This window comes from Ammodytes marinus (genome assembly GCF_949987685.1).
Source record: "Ammodytes marinus genome assembly, chromosome: 5".
Taxonomy (NCBI): Eukaryota; Metazoa; Chordata; class Actinopteri; order Uranoscopiformes; family Ammodytidae; genus Ammodytes; species Ammodytes marinus.
The window spans coordinates 22,198,660-22,221,764 of record NC_137234.1 but is presented as its reverse complement, the minus strand read 5'-3'; the positions used below and the strand labels follow the sequence as shown (position 1 = coordinate 22,221,764).

At 41.1% G+C, this 23,105-nt stretch overlaps 1 protein-coding gene across 1 annotated transcript in view; it reads right to left on the bottom strand.

Annotated features, from left to right (window-relative positions):
• The window catches only part of magi2b (membrane associated guanylate kinase, WW and PDZ domain containing 2b), a gene marked incomplete at its 5' end in the record, with an annotated part of 85,479 nt that overhangs the window by 58,208 nt on the left and 4,166 nt on the right, over positions 1 to 23,105 (bottom strand). The window contains one exon of the mRNA XM_080028276.1: positions 4,736 to 4,852. Coding sequence (XP_079884402.1) covers positions 4,736 to 4,852 — 117 coding nt within the window. The remainder of the gene's footprint in view (positions 1 to 4,735; positions 4,853 to 23,105) is intronic.

Sequence of the window (23,105 nt, the reverse complement as noted above, 5' to 3'; positions counted from 1 at the left end):
TATATAACACACGTAAATGTATATTAATACATTAATGCAATTTGTTTTTGTACAAGGATAAACAATCTGCAACAGAAACACACATAGAACACATCTTCATAACCTCAGCCAACTTCACACTAATCTTCATCATCATGACAAACATCCTCAAATAACTAATCACTCCTCTTCCTCCCAACATGAACAATCTATTAACAGGATTTAACTATTGATAACTAATGCATACTATACGACAAAAGCATACAAAACTGAACCTACGTTACATTCTTGGTTAAATATCAGAATAAATTTGTATATGCACATATTGTATTTCTTTTCAACCAGTCAAATTAAAAATCAAACACAGATAGAGGTGGGATGATTTTGTATCTCACTGCAGTGACAACTTCCTCCTCTGAGCAAATCATTATAGATAAATAGACGAAATGTCCGCTTGGAGGTATAGATTATGGTAGTAAATGCTCATCAGATTGCACATTTTCAATAGCATAATGAATGAGGTCTAACTCTGCCACAACAGCACACTCACTGAAAAACATGTTGTCCAAGCCAAAAGGTCATATTAAGTGTGAATGTACTAATAACTGTGGTGAAAGTACATAAGGCTTCAACTGGCAGACGCACCGGTTGTACTTGTGTTAATTTGTTTTGAAATAACGGATTGCTTTTATTTTTTCAAAGGAAAAAAAAGTATAACAATTAGCAATTTCTTTTTCATTGGAAGCATTTCTAAAATCCCAGTGCACATTTTCAAAATTCTTCACACAATAGCACAACAGCAATCTAATGACCAACAATCACTTTGGAGACAGACATATAATAAATGGAGAGCTTGTGGCCAAGTCCCACTGTAATTATGTTCTATTATATGTACTTCTCTTGTGGTTGTGCTATTGTTGATATGTTATCATATTAAAACACTTCACATGTCATCAAAGTGCTGTTAGTATTTGCTTCTTTGGGGCATGAGATTAGCCGTTGTGTAACCCTGTATCATGGTGGAGAGAACTGTATGAAAGACATTGCAAAGGAGAACCAAAAATGTCTTCTTTTGCATAAATAAATGGCTTACATCTTACATTAACAGGTATGTGCATTCAAGGCTCTTGGATATATCAATGTTAAAAGCTGCTGTCCTTTTCTAGAGATTTCCTCCCATCATCTGGAAAGCTATGCTATTATCATCAGCGTGCCGTCAGCCCGATTACCATCCTTAGCAGCATCTTGGCCATGTTCCTCATCAACATCTTTATCTGCTGAAGTCTCCAGCCGAGGATTCCCTGTCGGATGCTGTAAAGCTGTGGGGCAGCGTGTGCTTCCAGAGCAATGGATGCAAAGTGACAGAACGCTGCATGTATTTATAGGGTATCTGAGTAAAGAAACGTGCCGCTCACTGCTGAAGCTATTTATAGAGCCTTTTACTGATGCCTCTGAGTGGAGGAGAGGAGATGGTTCTCTGGGGAACGACTTACAAGGTTCCATCGTATATCCCTCTACCCCCATTCAGGGCAGGTCTCTGCTCTGCTCATCCCATTCCTCCCAGTCCTCTTGCATTGACTCAGTTTCTATCCTCTGCCTGCTTTCTCCCCCCCTGCCGCTCCATCTCTCCCCTGCTGTTATGCACATCTGTACCACACCTTCTCCTGTCCTTTTTCTCTGCATCTCCCTATATATTTTCCAGATCTTCTCAATCATTTAGCATTCGACTGTATTGTATGCAGGGAATCCAACATCTAAAACTCTTCTCTAAATTCCTCAACAGCAGATGCTTGGGGAGACTCATTTTCTGAAGTGGTCAAGTGATCACGGCGATTGAAGTGAAATAGTGCAGGAAAATGTCTCAAATCTCAAAAGGCTTGAAAATGTAAACTTTCAAACAGTGGCAATCTTATCAAATATTTAAACCTGTAAACTGTGATGCATATCCAAAGATTATTTCCCTGACATCCCCCAATCTTGTTTACCTAATTTATTTCCACGTTAGTCCCTATTTAATTAAAATTTTTTCATGTGTATGTGCATGTCCTTAAATTGGCAGTCTTGCTAGTTTTTCCCTTTGGCGTGTGTGCTTGTCAAGTGGTAATGCGTGTGAACAATGCCTGGCATTTACAATACAACATGTGAATAAATAAAGTTATTAGTATCAGACAGCAGGTTATCACTTGCAATATTTTTGGGGTAAGAATGTCTAATCCTGGCCCGAGCCTAGATATGAAACAGGACATAGGAATGAATGTCAACATGTGAGCCTTCAAGCTGAATAAACACACACACTCAGACACAAAGACAGTCCTCCCACGTCCTTCAGTATGACGGCATGTTGTGATGCAGAGTGGCGTCTGCTTGTCATGCTGACAGACTCGCACTGACAGCATGGTCAGAGCGCTGCAGAGACGGGAGTAAAAACACACTGATTTTATAACGCTCCAAACCACAACACCAAACAGACTGCTGGACACGAGTGGCGCAGCTCTCAGCACATCATCACTGATTTTTAGCCATCTGATGCTGTGTCACTCTGATGGTTGAGCAACGCCTGCTTCTGTGTGTCTCAGAACGGCATCAAGTCATGCAGTGAATAATATGAAACATCCTCATACGCAGTAGAGATGACCTGCTGCTGACCAAAGGCTAATTAAATCAGGTCGGTGAGATTTATAACATTTTTGTGAATCACTGTAGTGTGAATTTGAATGCAATTTATATATTCAGCATATGATTCAAAGCTGCCTTGTTGCAGGAAGTCTATGAGTTGGAATTTCTAAAATCTTTATTATACTGTATAAGCTTTGTTAAGTAATAGGCATTTAATTCAATGTCATTACCGCTCACACATCACACAGAATAAATGCTTTTCCATGATTTTTAAAAGGCAGCTATAATTTAAATGTGGTGACAAAACTAATTCCTCGTTTCCACTGAGTAGTACAGTTCGGTTTGGTATGGAAGGGGTTACCCTGGATATGGCTTGTGTTTCCACTGCAGACAGTACCCACAGGTGAGGTATTTGCCGGACGGCAATAAACGCTCTGGCCACATAATTAATTATCATGACATCATAGCAGCGTCACACAGTGTAGCCTGCAAATAAATTCCATGAAGAGGAAGAATGTATCACAGTAAACAAAGCACACAATTCTGCACTCTTGCAGAAGAGATTACACATGGCAGCCTTGGCAGGTATTCTGTTTGCCATTTTAGTCCTCGTGCACAGACCAAGTGTGTAGCTCAGCCTTTTTGGGACCCTTTGGGATCACTTCGTAACCTGACAAAAGGGTGACCAATTAGGTGCGGCATGGTCATTTTGGTATCCATACAAAAGAGAAATTCAAAAAAGGCATGGAGTTCATGCTACCAAAAGCGACCCGTGTCATCATTTGGCCTAGACAGGGCTGCAGTGTTGAACCTCAGCCAGTCCCCATCACCTCAGTTGTCACCCTGTCAGTCGGCCATGACTACATATTACACAGCCAACAGGCTGAGAAAGGTAGAAAGGAAGGAGAAGGAGAGTGGGTCGTCTGGTGTAAAAATGGAAAGGGAGAGAAAATGATAGTGAGGTGGTGACCAACAGATATCAAAGAGGCAGAGAAGGAGAAAGAGTCAGTGGCAGCATGAGAGAGAGCAAAGAGTTGAGGATGACAGAAGAGAGGCAGGGAGGGAGGAGGGGAAAAAGATGGAGAGAGAGAGGCTAAGGAACTGTGCAGCTGTGGGAGCGTGTTAAACAATCACTTCTGTGTCAGCATCTCAACACACCAGCAGAGGAAATCTAGTAAAGTAGAATCGCTCAGCCAATGCAAAAACAGATATCCCCAACGTCAAGTCCTAGCTTTGCTTTCTCATGGTACTGTGCCAGAGTCTGTTCACAAACTGCCAAAAGGCCAGTCGGCTCAACTCAACCACCTTTGCCTGCAAAATACCCAGATAGCATGAGGTTATTAACAAAGGATAGTAAAAGCATGTCAGACAACGAGTATGAAGCCCTTCAGGCAACGTGGAATCACAGAGTAGCATGTGAGTCTGCAGGATAAAGCCTTAGCTCAGCTTCAGTCTCCAGAGAAGCTGATTCATGAGCGGCACGGTGTCTTGACAACAGGCGAAGCTACTGGGGGCGGCATCCCCTCAATGTCAATCATGGCAATGAAATCTTCCACCAACCGCACACAGGCACACAAACTGATCACGGACACGCACATCAGCATGCCATCCGAGGCTCTTTGTGAGTGTTTGTGTCCAGCATTTAGAATTCCTCATACACAGATTTAAAAAAACACCTTCTTAATGTTTGACATGTTTTATCTTTGTATAAATGTGTGTGTGTTGTGCATGTCTGGCGTGTGCTGAAGGGGGTAGGGCGTCAAGGCACCGCAAGCCTCGAGACAAAAAAGGGTGGTTGCCGTGGAAACCTCAGGCTGAGAGCTCAGCAGCCGGACGATTGAGGGAAAAGAGAGAGCGATAGACTGCAAGAGACAGAGAGACATAGCGTGTGTAATGAAATAAAATAGGAGGACAACATCCCGGGGGCAAACTGGGAAAAACATAAAAAAATAGAGCTGAAGGAGAAGAGGGAAGGAAAGAATGATATCTATGAGAGAGATGATGACAATGAAAGAGACATTACAGAAACACACTGATGCAGCGGAGAGGAGATCAAAGATGAGAGAAAAAATGAAAGAAGGAGTGACTGAGGCCAGAAGGAGAGAGCAGGGACAGAGGCGAATGACATAGACTGACTCACAGGGAATGGTGCGGAGGTAGAGGTTGTCTCTAATGATCTGCTGGTGGTCGTGGTCCACTGAGCCCTTGGAGAAGCGCAGGTTGAGGTAGTGCCGCAAATCCTTGTCCACCACCCCACCTGAGAAAACAGACAGAGGAAGAGAGAGAGAGTTCAGAGGCCGCTTTTATTTGATAACATAACATACAATAGCCTGGCAAGGGAGGGACGTTCGTTATTTTTTGTTACAAGATATTAAAGATTGGCCCTTGATCAATCATGATGTAAGTGACACTGAACTGGTAACACATGAAAGGATTTCACTCCACTGGAAGAACAAGCAGCCTGCCCAGTAGGCCAGTCATTGCACACTCCTGCTGTGCAGCTAAACATTGCTCAAACCTACCAAACTTTTCAATTCAAGTGGAGATCCCAAAAATAACAACTATGGAGAATTTTGTATAAATAATCTAGAAATGAAGCTGGTATATTTGAAGTTGCTGGAACAGTCAATCAATCAAATCAATCAAACAACTTTATTTATCCCAGAGGGCAATTCAGTTCAGCAGTCCTACACAGTGCAGACAATTTCCTCATGTTGAGTCTCAGCAACATTATTCTTCAGTCTACAGCTCGTCTCAACTGTTGAGACAGTGGAGACTTAGGTTGAAGATGATTTTGAACAACCTTAGACCTCTTTAAGGAGAAGTTAAGGAAGAAAACTGTATACAAGGGGAAATAATGAAATTAAACAAGCTTCTCTGGTTGAATATGAGGCAAAATGGCTTCAGAATCAGATGGAATGTGTGTACTGATTTTCACACCAAAGCAAAACAGCAGCGGCTACTACATGATGGATGTACACACCCACACACACCATGGTAATTGTGAAAACTAGTGAGCCCTCGTGGCTTAATGTGCAGTGTCAGCAAGTTGGGTGACAAAGGCCTACAGAGGACAGAAGCTCACACCACCTCATCTCTGCCTCTCTGTCTCTGCTGAATATATGCTTTTACAAACTAGCTCCCTTCTCATTAAGTCACTTAACTGAAACACAGTAATATAAATGATGAATAACTGAAGGCATTACACTAAGAACAGGCCAACATACTGTATTTGTGAAACACACACACACACACTGTTATGATGTCCATGATAATTTCTCCTCCCCTTCATCCCGAACCGAAGAAGCCCAGGAGAATGAGAGGAGGAGAACTTATTCTCCATGCAACATTCTGTATGCAAGACTATCACATCGGACACAGTGGGAGGGATGAGGTTACATGCCATGCATTTAAAAATGAAAAACATGTCTTCTCACTCATGCATACCATTTCGACCTTCTGCCAAATTGACTTGACAGGGTTTTAGCCTACCGCTTGAGATTAATGCAGCATTCTATCGTCAAAGAGAACATAGAGCTGTACCAGAGTCAAAATTCTTCTTACAAGGGCTAAGACTGCACAGACGGTGCAGATGCCTGTATGTATGTTGCTGACACTGGTGTCCCTGATTCTGCAATAATGTATCCTTTTAGGACTACCAGCTTATGTAAACTGACACCATTTTGGAGGAGAGGAGAGGAGAGGAGAGGAGAGGAGAGGAGAGGAGAGGAGAGGAGAGGAGAGGAGAGGAGAGGAGAGGAGAGGAGAGGAGAGGAGAGGGCCAGAAAACAAAGGAACACAAGAATAAATCTTGATTATCATTAGGATCTCTGTTTTCAGATGGGTTAACATTAACAACATCACATCATACAGCTATGTATTCAGGTATAGGCCATATCTGTGACATGCACATACGCTGACAAACACATATTGATAGATGCACACACACACACACACACACACACACACACACACACACACAGATGCAGGGACAGATAGACGGACAGAGTGACGAGAAAGCCAGTGCAGACTAGACACCTCGTCAGCGGCAAGCACAGATGTTGATGAAATAGTCCTTTCTCTACGGGTATACATCCACAGATAGCCTGTCCTCCCGGGCGTCCTCTAGCCTTGTCACCAACCACCGCACATCTTTTGCCGTCTCGGCGAAAACCTCACTGTCTTCCCTCTTGCCTCTGCTTCTCCACCGCTGCTCCAGCACACACACGGCACCGGGCCGCAGCCAATTTTAATCCTATAGAAGACGACGAGGATGAGGGGGAAGGGAGATGCACAGAGGCGGAGAGATGGAGAGCAAACAACGACCGTTTGGGAGAAAAGAGAGGAGAAGGAGATGTGCCAGTGGGAAGCCGGGCTCCAAACAACCAGCCAGCAGATTGGTTAGAGAGCTTCCACTGTCCTGCAGCAGCCCCTATCTGCTGCTGCTGCTACTGCACTGGAGTGTGTGTGCATTAGTACAGTTTGTGTGTGTGTGTGTGTGTGTGTGTGTGTGTGTGTGTGTGTGTGTGTGTGTGTGTGTGTGTGTGTGTGTGTGTGTGTGTGTGTGTGTGTGTGTGCAAGAGACTGAACGAGACTTAAGAGCGAGAGAGACACATTGTGTAAGAGCATGTTAATGTTTGTGTGTGACTTTTTTGTTGTAAATGTGTGTGTGTGTGTGTGTGTGTGTGTGTGTGTGTGTGTGTGTGTGTGTGTGTGTGTGTGTGTGTGTGTGTGGAGTATTTGTGTGTACCCAGATGCCTCTCCCTGTTTGACCTTGTGTTGACGTCACAGACCAGAGAGAAATACTGTGAAAAGCAGCAGCATATGTTATTCTGAGATTGAACACACTTATAGGCACACAGAGGGATGATGAGCGCACAGCTGCAGACGCCAGTGAAGATGCCTTGAGCGCCAGCTTGGGCAAGGTTTGGTCTGAATATACAAGGAATAAACAAACACAAGACAGAAACACATGCTCATGATATGAGTACACAGCTCAGGGCAGAGGTGAGTGGCAGAAGGATTGGTGTATTTAGAGATTATTTATTGGTATAACTCCTAAAATAAGCAAAATATTATATACAAATAAATTTAGCAACCACAGAGTCAAGCTTGATGATGTAAACATTGCAGTCAACATAAAAGGGATTCTGGGTAAGACAATTTTACGGAAAAAACTGTAGCACGCAGACGGAAAATAGAGGACAACCACGATCAATCACAAGCTCATCAAGGCAGACAGCTATCAGTGAAGCTTCTGCTCCGTGAAGCCTTATTAATCATCAACTGACCATCAGCTCATCAAAAAACTAACAAACAAAAAACAACATTTTAAAACATTGGGTCGTTGAAGCTGTCAGCTCCACATTCCTCCCTGCAGCAGCTGCTGAACACCAACTGCTGTTACTTTTGGAGGTGCTGACACAACCTCCACCACAGCAGCCTCCACCTCATCACCTAACACACTGCAACAGCACAATTGTTCTCTGTGGGCTTTTCAGTTGAATTTATATGTTCAATATCTCGTAGTTTGTGTCTGCTCTGTTACAGCTTAGTGAGTAAGCACAGCTCTTGGTTATGTGTTTCAAAAGTAAATCACACCACGAGCGCCCCAGACTCATTATTGATTATTAATATTTTACAAAGCTCTATGGTTATGACTGTGGATTTTTGTTATTCTGTATCATCGATGCATTCCGGTGTCCCATCTGTTGAATGCTGGCTTTAAGTTAAAATCTTAGATGCTCACTCACTTTTCAGGCAAAGTTGCATTGTGGACAGATGACTGAGCTTCTCACCCTCACTCGCCAATCACCCTCCTGAGAAAACCCATTTTGGACGCTTGAACCCGCAATCTCGTTCTTTTGGTCCTGACCCAGCCTTCATGACCGTAGGTGAGGGGAGGGATGCATATGACTAGTTGGTTAAACTTTTAAACACCCTCTGCCTCACTAGTCTGCAACAGAAATACGAATCCATTAGTAATTTATCTCAAGCTCCATTGTCCCCTCACTCACTTGTCAACAAGGCCCAAATGTACTTGAACTCCTTCACTTGGGGTAAGGACCATCTATGGCGTGCTGAGAACCATGGGCTCAGATTTAGAGGTGCTGATCCTCGTCCAGCCGCTTCACTCTCGGCTGCGAACCGATCCAGTGAGTGCTGAGGGTCACAGGCTGATTACGCCAACAAGACCACATATCATCTGCAAAGCAGCCTTGATATCCTGTCCATGAATACCACCAATAGGATTGGTGACAAAGTGCAACCCTGGTGGAGGCCAACCCCCACTGGAAACGAGTGCAACTTAATGCCGGACACAGCTCTCGCTTTGAGTGTAGAGAGGGATGGGATGGCCCCATCAGGCGTGTCTTCCAAGACAACCCCTCAACATCCTAAGCCTTCCGCATTTCTGGACAGATCTCATCAATCCCTGGGGCTTTGTCACTGTGGAGTTGTTTGACTACCTCAGTGATTTTCACCAGGGGAATTGACAATTATCTATTATAATATTATAATAATTGACGATTATATATAATAATATACTATAATATTCCTTCACTGCCAGATTACGTCCTTAATTGAGTTCAACAGCGTCCCACATAGCTTGGATGGTTCCCTGTTTCCCCCTTCTGAAGTGCCGGACGGTTTTCCAGAAGCACTTTGGTGCCTGCGACCAAAGGTCCTTCTCCACGGGATAAAACAGGAAGGACTCCTTTAATCGGACGGCTTCCCTGACCAACGGTGTCCAAATTTTAGAAGCTATGACATAATTAATTATGAATGACAATTACGTTCTACATTAATTGATTAATCAAACGGTGCATAATGTGAAACAAGTGAAAAATACCCATTAAAAATTCACAGACTTTAAAATGATGCATTAAGATGTATTCTTCTGTCCAGAACACAAAATATATCAAGTTTACAGAATAGCAGCAAATCCTCATATTTCAGAGGCTAAAAATCAATAAATATTTACTATTTTTTGTTTGAAAAATAAACAATAGATTGGTTATTAATATAGTCAACACAATTCTATGCTAATTGACTAATTATTTAATCATTTCTTGTCTAGATATTTATATCCTCAATATAATAGGAATAGGAACAAGCAGATCAGCAATGGCCTGCAGAACATAAAATGCCTCAATAATTGGCGGATTTCACTGAAGCAATTGACAGGAAAATAGTTCAATGTATGCTCACAGAAAATTGCTCTCTCTTCTAACAAGGCAGGGCAGAAGGCATTGTAATATTTGTATGTATTATACCAACATGAGGCTTGGGGGAAAAGCAGATAGATGTAGAAACAAACAGGAGCCATTTTGTTTGATTTGGGGAGGCATAATTAGGTCTGACATGCCCACTCTCCCAGGAGGATAAGAGGGAAGGGAAACACAGTTGTGCCACATTGATTCTCTGAGTTGCTCTCCACACAACAAACTCCTCAACTCTTAGTGCAAACAACCCTGCAGTCACGCATCAGGAAGGCATGCACACTTAAAACCTACTGTACATGCACACACACATACACAGGCACACATGCTAAAAAAAAAGGCTTTTTAAACAGAAGAACACAAGAGTACCAGCAGTCAGACACACACCTGACATACACCACAAACAAACACTGTATTGTATCCAAGTGACACATACCATCATACGCGCTACTCAAACTTGTTCGTATGATACAAGCTGTGAACTGAGCCTAGTCTGGTTTGGGGAGAACTAAGTTGAATTTTTAACGTTCCAGAATGGTTATCATGGAGACCAAAACACAGATGGAGACTTGGTGATCAATATTTTGTCCGCACTCCCACAAGGTCCTACACACACAGATGTATCAAACTGCAACACTGCATAATGGGCTACCTGCTGGAGCCACCATCGATGTAATTAGTTGCACCTGTGATTTCCTGCTCCTGCAATGCAAAACCTGATTCAAGCTAGAACGATAAAGAAATATATAGTCTATTTAAAAAAAAGATGGTCTGATATTAGCCAGGCTGGCAATGTATTTAGGCAACACCTCTAAAAAAGAAAATATAGTGTAAAGAACAGACTGGCAGGAAAGAAAAGCATAAGGCCTATTGGAAAGTAGGCTAGCTGTAAAAAAAAAAAAAAAAAAAAAAAAAAAAGGTTTTTGCTAGGCTCGATTTTACGGTGGCGCTTTAGTTCAATCAACAAAACAGCAGGCTTAAACAAAAAGGTATCCATTATTTTACTTTGTTAATCGTACTGACACAAAAATGGCTGACTTAAACCCTTTATATTTACGTTGGCCTACCTTGTTTGCATATTCGAAAGAAACAGAACTCTATTAATTATTCTGGGCCTATCACCTTTTACTATTCCTTAGCCGAAGCTAATTATGTCCTTGGTCCAGCTGAGCTCCCACTTTTCTGTTTCCGACTGTTACGTCTAACTTTCAAAATAAAATAGTAACCAAAATCAATAACTAAATAAATAAATAAACAATAGTGTATGGGGGTCATTTAGGCCTACAAATATTTAAACAATTAAAAATAAATATCTAGAACCACTGTAGGTATAGGCTATAGCCTATAGGCCTATACATGTAGGCTATGCCTATGCTCATTGCACAATGTAGGCTAGCTTTATTACACATCTGGGACACACAAAATACATATTCATTCATACAAATTAAAAAGCTTTAGAAAAACCTCTCTTTGGCATGATGGGTGTCATTTAAAAATATTTTAAACAGGGGGCGCCCTTCGCTCAGTTGGTAGGGCGTACCCCCCAGGCCGGGCCCAGCAGCAAACCCGGGTTCGATTCCTGCCCGCGGTCATCCTCTGCATGTCACTCCCCTCTCTGCCCCATTTCACCTCTGTCTCTCTGCACTGTCAATAAATCATAAAAATGCCCCCCCCCCCCCAAAAAAAAGAATATATACATACATTAATCAAATTATTCTTTCTTTTTTTTAAATGAGAGAAATGAGGAACCACTACTGTTGGTTTATTTCAGGCTTGTAATTTGAAACAAAAACCAGTATGTCCTATTTCATAATGCAGTCTGTATAGTCATAGTGTATAGGCGTACATATGTTAATTTCAGTAAGTGGGCTATATCAGGCTACAGTAAGTATCTGGGGCACACGAAAAACACCACCCTGGATGGATAAATATATAATCTTTTTTTGGATTGATTTGATTATACCGGGCCTTGTTCCTTATGCCTCCCTCTTCATTTTCATTGCCCTCTTCCCATTCATTTCAACTGTGTTTTCAGACTTTCCTTTTTGGTGCCTATTCATGATATTTGTCCCTGCTTTGTCTGGCATATAGTTGCCCAATTCCCCTCTCTTTGTATTCACATCTGCAGTGGTGTTGCCCGGATCTGACAGGCTGCTTTCTCTGGCCTTACATTCCTTGGGCACAGGTAGCTTGAGCTGGCCTGTGTGTTTGTGTGTGTGTGTGTGTGTGTGTGTGTGTGTGTGTGTGTGTGTGTGTGTGTGTGTGTGTGTGTGTGTGTGTGTGTGTGTGTGTGTGTGTGTGTGTGTGTGTGTATGTATGTGTGTGTGTGTGTGGATTATACTAGGCTACTGATCTTCTACATGTGGGGGTGTATGGCGAAGGCCATTTAACTACTGTATGAATGAAGTATCTGTTTCCAGTAGTCCTAATGACATTATTACAGCAGGCGGCAGGTCCCATTATTAATAGTAAATGACAGAGTCTCTCTCCTAAAGGTCTTAGTATTGATCCCAACCCATCCTTGCATTAGTCTTAATGATGGTGTTCCTCCATGTCTTTCTCCACAGCAGCATAATCAAGTCCAGACACACATTTACAACCTCTGAGTCACTATGGAGAGAAACAGGCCCATGCTACAAATGAGACTTCAAGATTAAAAGAGGGGAGTTATAGGAATTGCCAGCCCTAATATTCCTCCTACAGTCCTCCTCCTCCCACAGCAGGAAAATTAATTCCTAGTCTCCCCTCACCTCGCCTCACCTTGCATGTCTACACTGATGAGATCAATACTGATGGACTTGAGGGTGTGTGTGTGTTTGAGTGTAGGTGGGGGTTCCTGTTTTAAATGGGGCTGTATGGAGATGTTTGTCACTCTTGATTGCACTCTCCAGTTAAAGCGGCGCCCCTCACACTCTATCAGGGCACAGCAGGCAGGATGCATCCTAATGAGAACTAATAAAGCAACAGGAGAGAGTCACAGAATAGTACTCTGGAGGAAGGGAACCGCTGTGTGTGTGTGTCCTTTGTCCTATAGCAGTGGGATTTTGAGGATCAATATTGGGGGCATATAGAGAGAGAGAGCTCAGCTATGAAGGAGCCTTAGAGGCAACAGAGTCATAAGAGACTCATTGGTTAGGTAATAATTGTGGCTGCGGCTAAGAGGAGGCCGCCCTCTGAGCACCGTAATGATTCTACTCTCCACAGTGCTGCATTTGGCTGCTATGGTCTGATAGGCTAATAAAGCCTGTCTGTGTTACTGCAGGGGGCCTTCATACTGCTTAATCCAAACCAAAATGAATTGAATTCAGCTGAACTGTGTAGACCTTATTGCTCATTTCTTTTTACTCATTGCACGTTGAACTATATGTGAACAGGAATATTGTACCCACCTAGCACATAAAGCTTGTACATTATGCACTTTCTGACAAGTAAGGTGGAAAACTATCATAAGCTTTTTATAAAGCACAAATTCTCTCTGACTCATCCACACAGTGATCACCGTCATTGAATTGAAAGTCATCATATACATCGCTCCAAATAATTGTATTATTAGCAAAGAACCCTAACATCGTTTGACATGATGAACTATCTAAATGGCAGGCCTCAAATACAGTGAGACACCACTGCTTTTTCATTTAGATAGTTATCAACTGTATTTGGCTGGAGACAGCACAGTTTTAAGGAGAAAGAGCCGACCTTACAAAAAGATCCAGAAGGATTAAAAGGATTGAAAAGATCCTATTTAAATCATTGTAATAGCTGGCTTGTTTTTAGCATTGTTTGATATGTCTTTATAAGAGAGTTCAACCTCCACTATATTACAATGGATAAGACCAGAATCTTTTTAGGAGCAGGATTGATATTTGAATTTGAAAAAAGTTGACGGCAAAGGTTTTGTTCAGAAAGTGTCCCTGCTCCAGAGAATACAATGTGGAGTGTTTTTCATTGGAACTCATCTATAACAAAGAGGTTGCCCCCTTGTAGACAATGTGTTCATCGTAAGCTTGGCAGTTTGCACATAGCACACTGCTTACTGCAAGGGTACGGAGGCCACACACCCTACATGCAATGTGCATTCCTCCATCACATGGGGGGCAATTTTATTGAATGGATGGGGTGAGACAGATGAGTAATATTTTACTCAACATTTATATTTTTGTTTTCAGTGAAATTATTGATTGTTCATAAAATAATCAAAACTTGATAAAGTTCTACTTACAAATAAATCTGTTCAAATGTAATGTTTTTTAATTGTATTAGTTTGCATGGATGTCTGTCTGCCTATGACAACATATAGTGTTTATATGTTTAGATTTATGTTTGGATATGAAGAAAAAAAATAATTTAAATGACCATTTAATTAATTCCTATAATTCCCAATTTTGAATATTCCCAAAATTCCCGAGCGAAAGTTCCCGTGGAAAGTTTCCGGAAAATGACCGGAAACTTTCCACCCCTTTGCAACCTTATTCACAAGTAAAAACATCCTTTTCTTTTCAAATCCATGCTCAAATCAAACCAAAACTACGAATTGGTAGACACCCCAGTAATACTGAAACGTTTATAATTTACCTGAACCTTTACCATCTCAGTTGTTTCATAGACCCCTTATTAAGTCATGATTTATTTTCGTGTTTAAAACACAAACTAATAAAAAATAATCACACATCTACTACATCCTACATCAGTAATTCGAGCTGGATATTATTGCGAAAAAATCACTGGTAGGAAAAACAACTACAGCTACAGTCACCTTGTGACACCAGATACTGTTTTTATCCAGAGTCTCAGAGCGCTTCGGCACTACAGAAACCAAAAACTGTCTGTTAAGAAATTGACTCCTTCAGGTTTAAACCTTTAACATACTGAGCACAACCGTGTCCGTGAGGGAAACTGATTCAGGGCTTGTCAGAGCAACTGAGTACTAACTGATTAGACAGCTACTGTCCTCTACTGGTAGGAAAAATCAACTACAGTCATGAAAAGATCCTGAATGCAAATGAAGCACTTGATGCCTCACCCTTATTGTAGCCTACATAAGGTACAAGGATAGGGGAAATTCAGGTAAAATCCATTATCTCTTTAATTTCCTCAATAGAATGTAAAAACAAAGGTTGACATTTACATAAAACGGTGCGTGTGGTTGAGAGGATTTTGAGATAGTTGGGGTTTGAATGTAGCCTGGTCCAACCAGACCATCGTACTTCATTTCTGAAGGGAAAATGAAATTTGGCCGGAAGTAGGTAGGCGGGCGGAGCCAGGCTAGTTTGAATGTATACATACATTAAAAAAATATATGTTATAGGGGAGAGTGGCCTAAGTTGTGCCACTTTTTACTCAAAGTGACTTTAAAGTGAGGACAGTAAAGTCTCCAACTCAAATATATACATATATTTCAGGGTGTTGTGCATCCTTGGCAATAAAAACTTTGGATCTGGAATAAACTGTTGAAGAAATATAGCTTTCGGAAAAAAAGTTGTCTTGTGGCACAACTTGCCCCCGGTGTGGTGAAAGTTGTGCCATTGGAGAAAATACCATGGGGTAAATTGTGCCATTGATATATATCTCATCAACTGTAAAGCAAGACAAATCCATTAGACAATCACTTATTTAAGGTTTATTTAAAGTAAATAAAGTAAATATTTTACAAAGATTGAAGGTCAATTTTTAAACAAGGCCTAGCAGATCTAGGTGGTTTTGCCTGTAAAGCTAACAATGACAAAGTCACCATCATCATCTTTCTGGACATCTGAACTCTTGTCAGTGGTGTCGTTAAGTGGAATTGAGATGTCAGTCTCTTCTGAGCTACTGTAGACAATTACTTTCTTTTGGTGACCAGCGTATACAGCCATGCCAATGGCACAACTCTCAGAAATGTACTTTGCACTAGCTGCTCCGCCCTTGTAGAACCAACTGCCACCTGGTATATGCGATTCCCTCTCCATTTCTGCCTTTAAATCATGGCTCAAAACCCATCCTGGTTTTTCCTCCCCATTAACTATCTTACCTCTGCTCTACTATTTTTGTTCATATGTGGATGTCTGGGCTTTATGTCTTTTATTTTGGTTATTGTTATTAGTTAGCCTGGCATTCCCAGACCTGCCACTAGGCGCTGGCAAATTAAATTTGCTGCGCGTGTTGGTCTGGACACGCTCCGTTGAAGCTTATCAAGAAAGCCAGAAATCTGGCGGGCGCGCCAGAGCCCCTTATATGGTACTCTGGGGACGACATAACCGGATGACGACAGTGACGTGCATGCGACGTCGAAGCCGTGATAGTAAACATCAGAGATGGCTGCGGATATGTTGTGTGAGTTTGAGACTGCTTTGGCCTCGACCCTTAATGATTTGGAAGACGGCACTCAAATCTTTCATTAGCAAGTAAGTGGAATGTTCTATTTTGCCGACCGACAACGGCAAACGTTTAATTTAACAGTTTAACAGCTGTTCGCTAAACGAAAGGGGCTTACGTCGCCTTGTGCATCGCTCTGATTGGTTGTAGTGCTATCCAACTGCGTGCAGTGGCATTTGAAATGCACGAGTAGGAGCCGCCCCTTGAGTTGGAAATTACTATTGATCATCGCCAGACCCTCTATCGTTCAAGATATCAGGGTCTGGATTTCCAGGCTAGTTATTAGTGTGAATGCTGCAGCATTCACACTATTGTTCTTCAAATCTTTATTATTATTAAACTATTTCCGTAAGTTTTTTGGCTCACTTCCACTCCTTCAAATCTTCAGCTATTTCAACGATTCAAATACCAAAATGTTCAGCTCTGTAAGGACATGATGGGTCACCTTTCGTCTTTTTTCTAGCTTTTAAAGTAATTAAAATATTCAGCTTTTTAACAAATGTTTTTAACACTGAAGCGGATAGGAGCAGCATTCCAAATCGCTAAAACTTCCTCTGCTTTGAAACCTATCTCCTCCCGCATTTTTTCAGCTACAGACTCCATTCAAATTTTAAACAATTCACATGAATTACAGCTATTAAATTCTTTGACAACTTTTTAAAATCTTCAACTGTCTTTGAACAACACATTTTTAGTTTTAAGCTTTTTTCAGCCTCTTTCTAAATTTATAATGGGATCCGGATGGGACGGAATGTTCAGAGGCTGAGTGGGGAACCAACTGTTACAGTGTAGAACTGGTGTAAAAAAACACCAAAACCTATGATATAACTGCCTCTCACTCCTACAAATGAAACCCTACATGGATAATTTTGACATCAAAATGTAGGACATATTCTGCCGGTCGCATAGATGTGACTACTGAAGCAATCGGACCTACACAATGGGAGGTCTGGGCTTCCAAGCTAAATGGTGTCCAACCAACTGCCGCCTTGATAACTGAGACATGACATTTCTGGAGAAAGGCAGACTGTACTCTGCTCTTTGAAGGCCTATTTCACACATGAAAAAAACATGTCATGTCTTTCAATAATAATTTTATCTAGAAATTTTTAAATATTCCACATTGTTTCAATTAGAGTTCAAAAATTCACTACCGTTCATACTTTAGACTATTTCTTACTTTTCCACATCTTCATACTCCTTTAGCTGATTCATATACATTCTCTCTCTAGGTCGTCCTCAGACCAGCCCTCCATCAAGCCATCAATGTACTTTAGCTCCATGTCTATTCAATTACTATTTCACAGTTTTAAGTTTTTTATCCATGTCTTTCAAGGTTTTCATAATTTCAGAAATAAATATTATTCAAACCTCTATATATTCAACTTTTCAACTCCTTTTAAACTCCTTTTATACAATTATGACCTTCATAAACTTTTTCAAATCTTCATACTCAGCTATCCAGTTTAGCGTAAGCTGTTTCAGCATTCACACGCATTTTCAGCAGGAAATGCATTTTCTAGTTTTACCTTAATTTTTTACCTACTGAATGCACTATGTAAAGCACATTGGACAGTGCAAGCTGTTATAAATGTGCTTTTATATGAAGTTATTCATCGCATGATCACACACACACACACACACACACACACACACACACACACACACACACACACACACACACACGTAACATTCAAAGACACACACAAACACAAAAAGAAAAATCCATGTCCTGTGATCTCCACCGTAGTCCCGTACTTCATGTAAAAGTATTTTATTTATTTTATATATAGGTTTGAAATCTTTAAGGATGCATTTCTCTGCATGTTTTCAGAGGGTGTCAAGAAGATCAAATAATGAACAACATACACATCTGTCCATTTTCTTTCTTTTTTTTCTCTCCTTTCTTAGTTTGTATGTACTGTTTGGTGTTTGTTTGTTTGTTTGCTTATTGTTACAAAAAAACAAAATAAAAAGAATTATACAAAAAAAAAATGTGCTTTTATAAATACATTTTACTTACTTACTTACTTACTTATAACTCACCTAGGCCCTCTGGCACAAATCACCCCATCCCCAGAATTTTGGATAATAAGCATGATGCAGCAGTTTAGGGCTGACATCGTGCTAACTATATAGACACAAAGTGTAGCACACTGAAGCACTAAAAAAATGTGTCAAATGTTTTCAAACTTGTCTTGTTCGGACACAGTAATCAAAAAACCTTGATCATGGAAATTTTACTTTGAAAGGCAAAAAACTGTTTTTTTTAGCTTAAATGTGCTTATATCTTATTCCATGTTTCTCCCTTCTTTACAGGATGAGTTTAATGGATGGCTCTTCTTAAATATATGGTCACATTTCCAATTTCTCCTATGGTTTTCTAGAAACAAGGGGTGGCACAACTTGCCCACCGGCACAATTTAGGCCACTCTCCCCTACATTCGGAGGGTGTTATAATATCTGTTGCCTCCAATCCAAGTTATTCGGCTCAGGAACGTCGGTGAGCAGCTTTAGATAGTCAGCAAGTCGCAGAACATTGTTGGTAGCCTTCCACCAGTTTCAGCTCCTGACGCCAGTTTTTATAATCCCTCTCTTTCAGATCTGAGGCCCACAGCAACGATATCAGATTAGAGCTGCTGGCTAATCTACACCGTGTCAATGAATGAAACCCATCCGCTGCCTTCTGTGCTGCCTTGCCTGACTGCATAAGATATGATTCTGTGGGACTGGAAGTGGGGGGGAGGGGGGATGGGGGTTTCAGCACAGACCTGGCTCCCTGTCAAGCTGTGAAAAGTTAGCCTCATACAGATACCATTGTGAAGGCAGATGTTATGACTTATCCTGAGAAAAGGTTTGTCTGTCTGTCTGTGTGTGTGTGTGTGTGTGTGTGTGTGTGTGTGTGTGTGTGTGTGTGTGTGTGTGTGTGTGTGTGTGTGTGTGTGTGTGTGTGTGTGTGTGTGTGCGCCCATGGACACACATGGCCAAACACACATACAGAGTGAATAACTTTCAGCTCGGATGGCAGCAGAAGTCCTGACTGCCTCCACCATCTCTGGAGGTGAGAGGTGGTTGTTCCTCCTCAGCCTCACTCAGCAGCCTCACTGAACACTCCCTCTAGTCAAGTACTGTACTTAAATGAGCACTATGCAGTTTCAGAGGAGGGGAATTCGTTTACATTTGCAGAGCATGTTAGTTTACAAAACATGCTATTCTTAGTATTGAATAATTATTATCATCATAAATCAAAACTTTATCATTTTGTTGCACCCGGAACCCAATGACAGTGAAACAGTTACTTTCTTTGTGGTGTTCTAACTTCAAACAGTGTTCCAGGGATCAAATTGTCCTGTGAGAAAAGTATGTTTATACAGTTGTGAGAATATACCCAAGAAACCCAAAGTTACATAGTGCACACATTTAAGGTGCTATTTGAGTTCATGCCACTTTACAATTATGTACCTGAGGAGCTGCTGCTGTGTAAGTATTTGTTCATCAAATAACATCCCCAGTTTGCCCGTCAGCGAACGCCAGGTTTGTTGTACAGCTCACCAAAAGTCGTTGTAGCCAAGTACATTGTTTTTTTCTCCTTGAATTGAACACAATACCACAAGTACGGTCAAACATTGTATGTTTCTTGTTCAAAGAAGAAGAAGAAGCACCTTTAAAGTGTGCTGTTGTTTTGTGTAAAAAAAAAATTAGTTGCCAAAACAAAACAAGCTAAAATAAATAAAGAAGATTTGATTTATATAGCCTACAAAAAAAAGCATGGGCACAGCCACAACCAATACACAAACCTACATAGAGAGAAATAAAGATAAATGGCTCTACTATAGAGCCCTTATGCTATCATAATAAACATCCTTGTCTGATGACTTATCTTCTATCAAGCTATCATGAGACTTCACACCAGCTGATATATCTCAACAACCTTATAGCTTTGAATGCGCACACACACACACACACACACGCACGCACGCATACACACACACACACACACACACACATAGACAGACACACACACACACTCAAACATCATGAATAAAAATAAGAATATGGTGTTTTAATTACTTTTGATGGCAACATCCTATGTGACCTCACATAGAGCATCATTGCCGCATGGTTGCGATGGTGTTTGCGGAAGGGTCTGAGTTGTTATCATTGAAAACCCATTAACCATGCCAATTTCTCCAATTCTTTCACCTTGTCATCGCAAGGCATCACCATCAATCATACATGTATTGGACACTTCAAATCATTGTGGTTGGTAGAAACTCTAATCCTATTATGAGCGAAGGATGGAACAGCATTTTCACTAAACCTTCCCTTTCACTCATGTCCATACACACGCAAACACCGCTTCCATCTACATTTCACACACATACACAGTCCCAGATTGTCCCATGCCGTATGTCCACGTCGAGGAGAATAACATTGACCTAATTCACTTAACTGGACCAGTCAGATATTTTGTCATTGGCGGGCTGAGCTTGAGTTTGATCCTCTGAGCCGAGCTCCAGCAGCTTCAAGCCTCAACAAAATCCTCCTCCGCCTCTGACAGAACTCATCGCTTGGTGAGTTATTAATACCAACAGAGCAGGCAGGATGTTATGCACTGATTCTTCAAGCTTCTCATCAACAAAGCGACACCGGAGGAGAAGGTCGCCTTCTCTCACTCCGCTCCATCTGTCCCTCCATACTGTAACCACATTAAGAGGACTGGCAGGAGCCGGACAGCTGAGTCACAAAGCTTCACAACTTCAAATAATCCTTGATACATTAAAATGCAAATTGTACAGTACACCGATTACTTCAGGCTGCAACACAGCCATAGCTGTATTGTGTATGATGCAGGCAGTGTTAAAAGGCCCTACTACAAGAACAATGAATCTGAGATGTGTCCTGTTAGGGGGTGATTGTGGTGTAGTTGTTAGAGCGTCACTCCCATGAGGCTCGGCCTTAGTTGCAGCGGACCCGAGTTCGAGTCCGGCCCAGGTTATTCTCTGCCCAGGTTATTATGTCATTCCCCTCTCTACCCCATTTCGTCTCTGTCTAATAAAGCAAAAATGCCAAAAAATAATCTTTAGATTGATCGTTAGCTGGACAGCGATTATTCAATCATAGCTTAACAACCCTAACTAGTCATGGAAAGCTTTTGATTGGTCCACTGTGTCCATTCAGTACTCATTTCAAAAAATAAAAGACTAAAGAATGGACTAAACTTGTTGTAATACTTGGGGATTAGACCCAAAAGCAGAATGCTCACTCCGGTAGTCAGTTTAGAACAATATTTATTATTGACTGGGATCCGCAACAGACTGGCATGACACTGGACGGCTGAGTGGCGTAGCGAGCATGGGCAGGTGGATATCCGGAAACCTGCAGGCAGGCGAGCAGGAAAGGTGAACAGTGGCGGCAACGCTCTGGTATGAAGTACAATCTGCCGCCGAATGACTGGAGTCCAGAGGCTTAAGTAGAGAGGGTCTAATTATCCAACGATCTTCACCTGGAGCAGTTTGCCCAGGAGTGCCGCCACGCCCACATGCCAACACAGAGACACACAAGGGGGAGAACAAGAGGAACAGACAGACAAGGGAAAACAAACAACACACAGAGGAGAAGGAGAGGCTGCCATGCCGTGAGTCATGACAAAACTGTGTTAATCTGCTCTAACATAAACTGCAAACATAAGTTGTGCACTATATGTGAATTGGAGAAGCGATAACATTTAACCAAACTTTTCCTCCTCCAGAAATCTTTTTTTTTAAGTGATGCAAACATTAAAGCATGAATATAACTACATTCACATATCCAAGATTTTTTTTCTATTTTGATTTTGTAACATTTCAAACTTTTCAAAGTTTGTTAGAACGAATTACATTTTAATGACATTCAATTGAAGGGTTATATCATGTATGCAGCCAACTAATACATATTTATGGGCCTCTTCTAAAATATCTGCAGGAAACATTTAAAAGTAAACTGGTAAAGGTTCAGAGTTTGCAGCCAACCCCTTGGGTTTTGGCATTAACAGACTGTAGCCAGCTAGCTAGTAATTTTAGCCAAAACATTGACGGTCCTTCGCTATATAGGAGTGCTATTTCTGATACCCTTTATTATATATATATATATATTTTTTTTGTTTTTTGTTATTATTATGTCACATATTGAGTCTGAGATCTTCCACCATTATCAGTGTAAACTGCCTATGTGCTTGACAGGTGTTGAAAAGGTGTTAACCAGGTAGGCCTAACTAAGGGTTGCGGAGAATAGCTAATGGTCAATTTCACAAAGTTACAGTGAGAGAACTTTATATTTCAGATCAATTTGATATTTTAATCTTCTGAATTCTTGTTGTTTGTATTGTTTCATCAGTAAATAGAGCTCCCATGGCCTGGCCTATGTGGGCCGTGGCTGCGAGCTGATGCACAGTGTTACAGAGGCTGGCTGTGTTCCAGATGTTAAAAGGCAGGTTAACATTTTGAATTTGAGTTGTTTCTTCTCAGTAAGCACTACAAATTGTTCTCATAAAATGTCCCTGGAACTTCCGCATCTAAGAGGCAAAAAAATAAACAATTTGTCGAGAAAAGTATTAAATTTTTAAACAGGTAATATCTGTAAGCACTGGCAGTGATGTATTACTGTCCCTACCTGTGTTTCTTATCCACAGCTCAATGCCTTCGGGGAGTTAAAATATAATTTTTGATCTTCTGTTCTTTCTTATGAAGATCAGAGCAATATTTGTTGTGGATACCGCTTGGGTTGATGGCCACGATATAATCTTATTGTATGCAAAATGCAAGACCAATATAGCTGACATTAATATTATTTATAGCACTGTATTTTTGCAATAGCTTTATCTGACAAAATATTATTTATATTTTATATATTTTTTTTAGAGGTGGACACAAATGTCATTAAAAAAAGTGTTTCAATTGT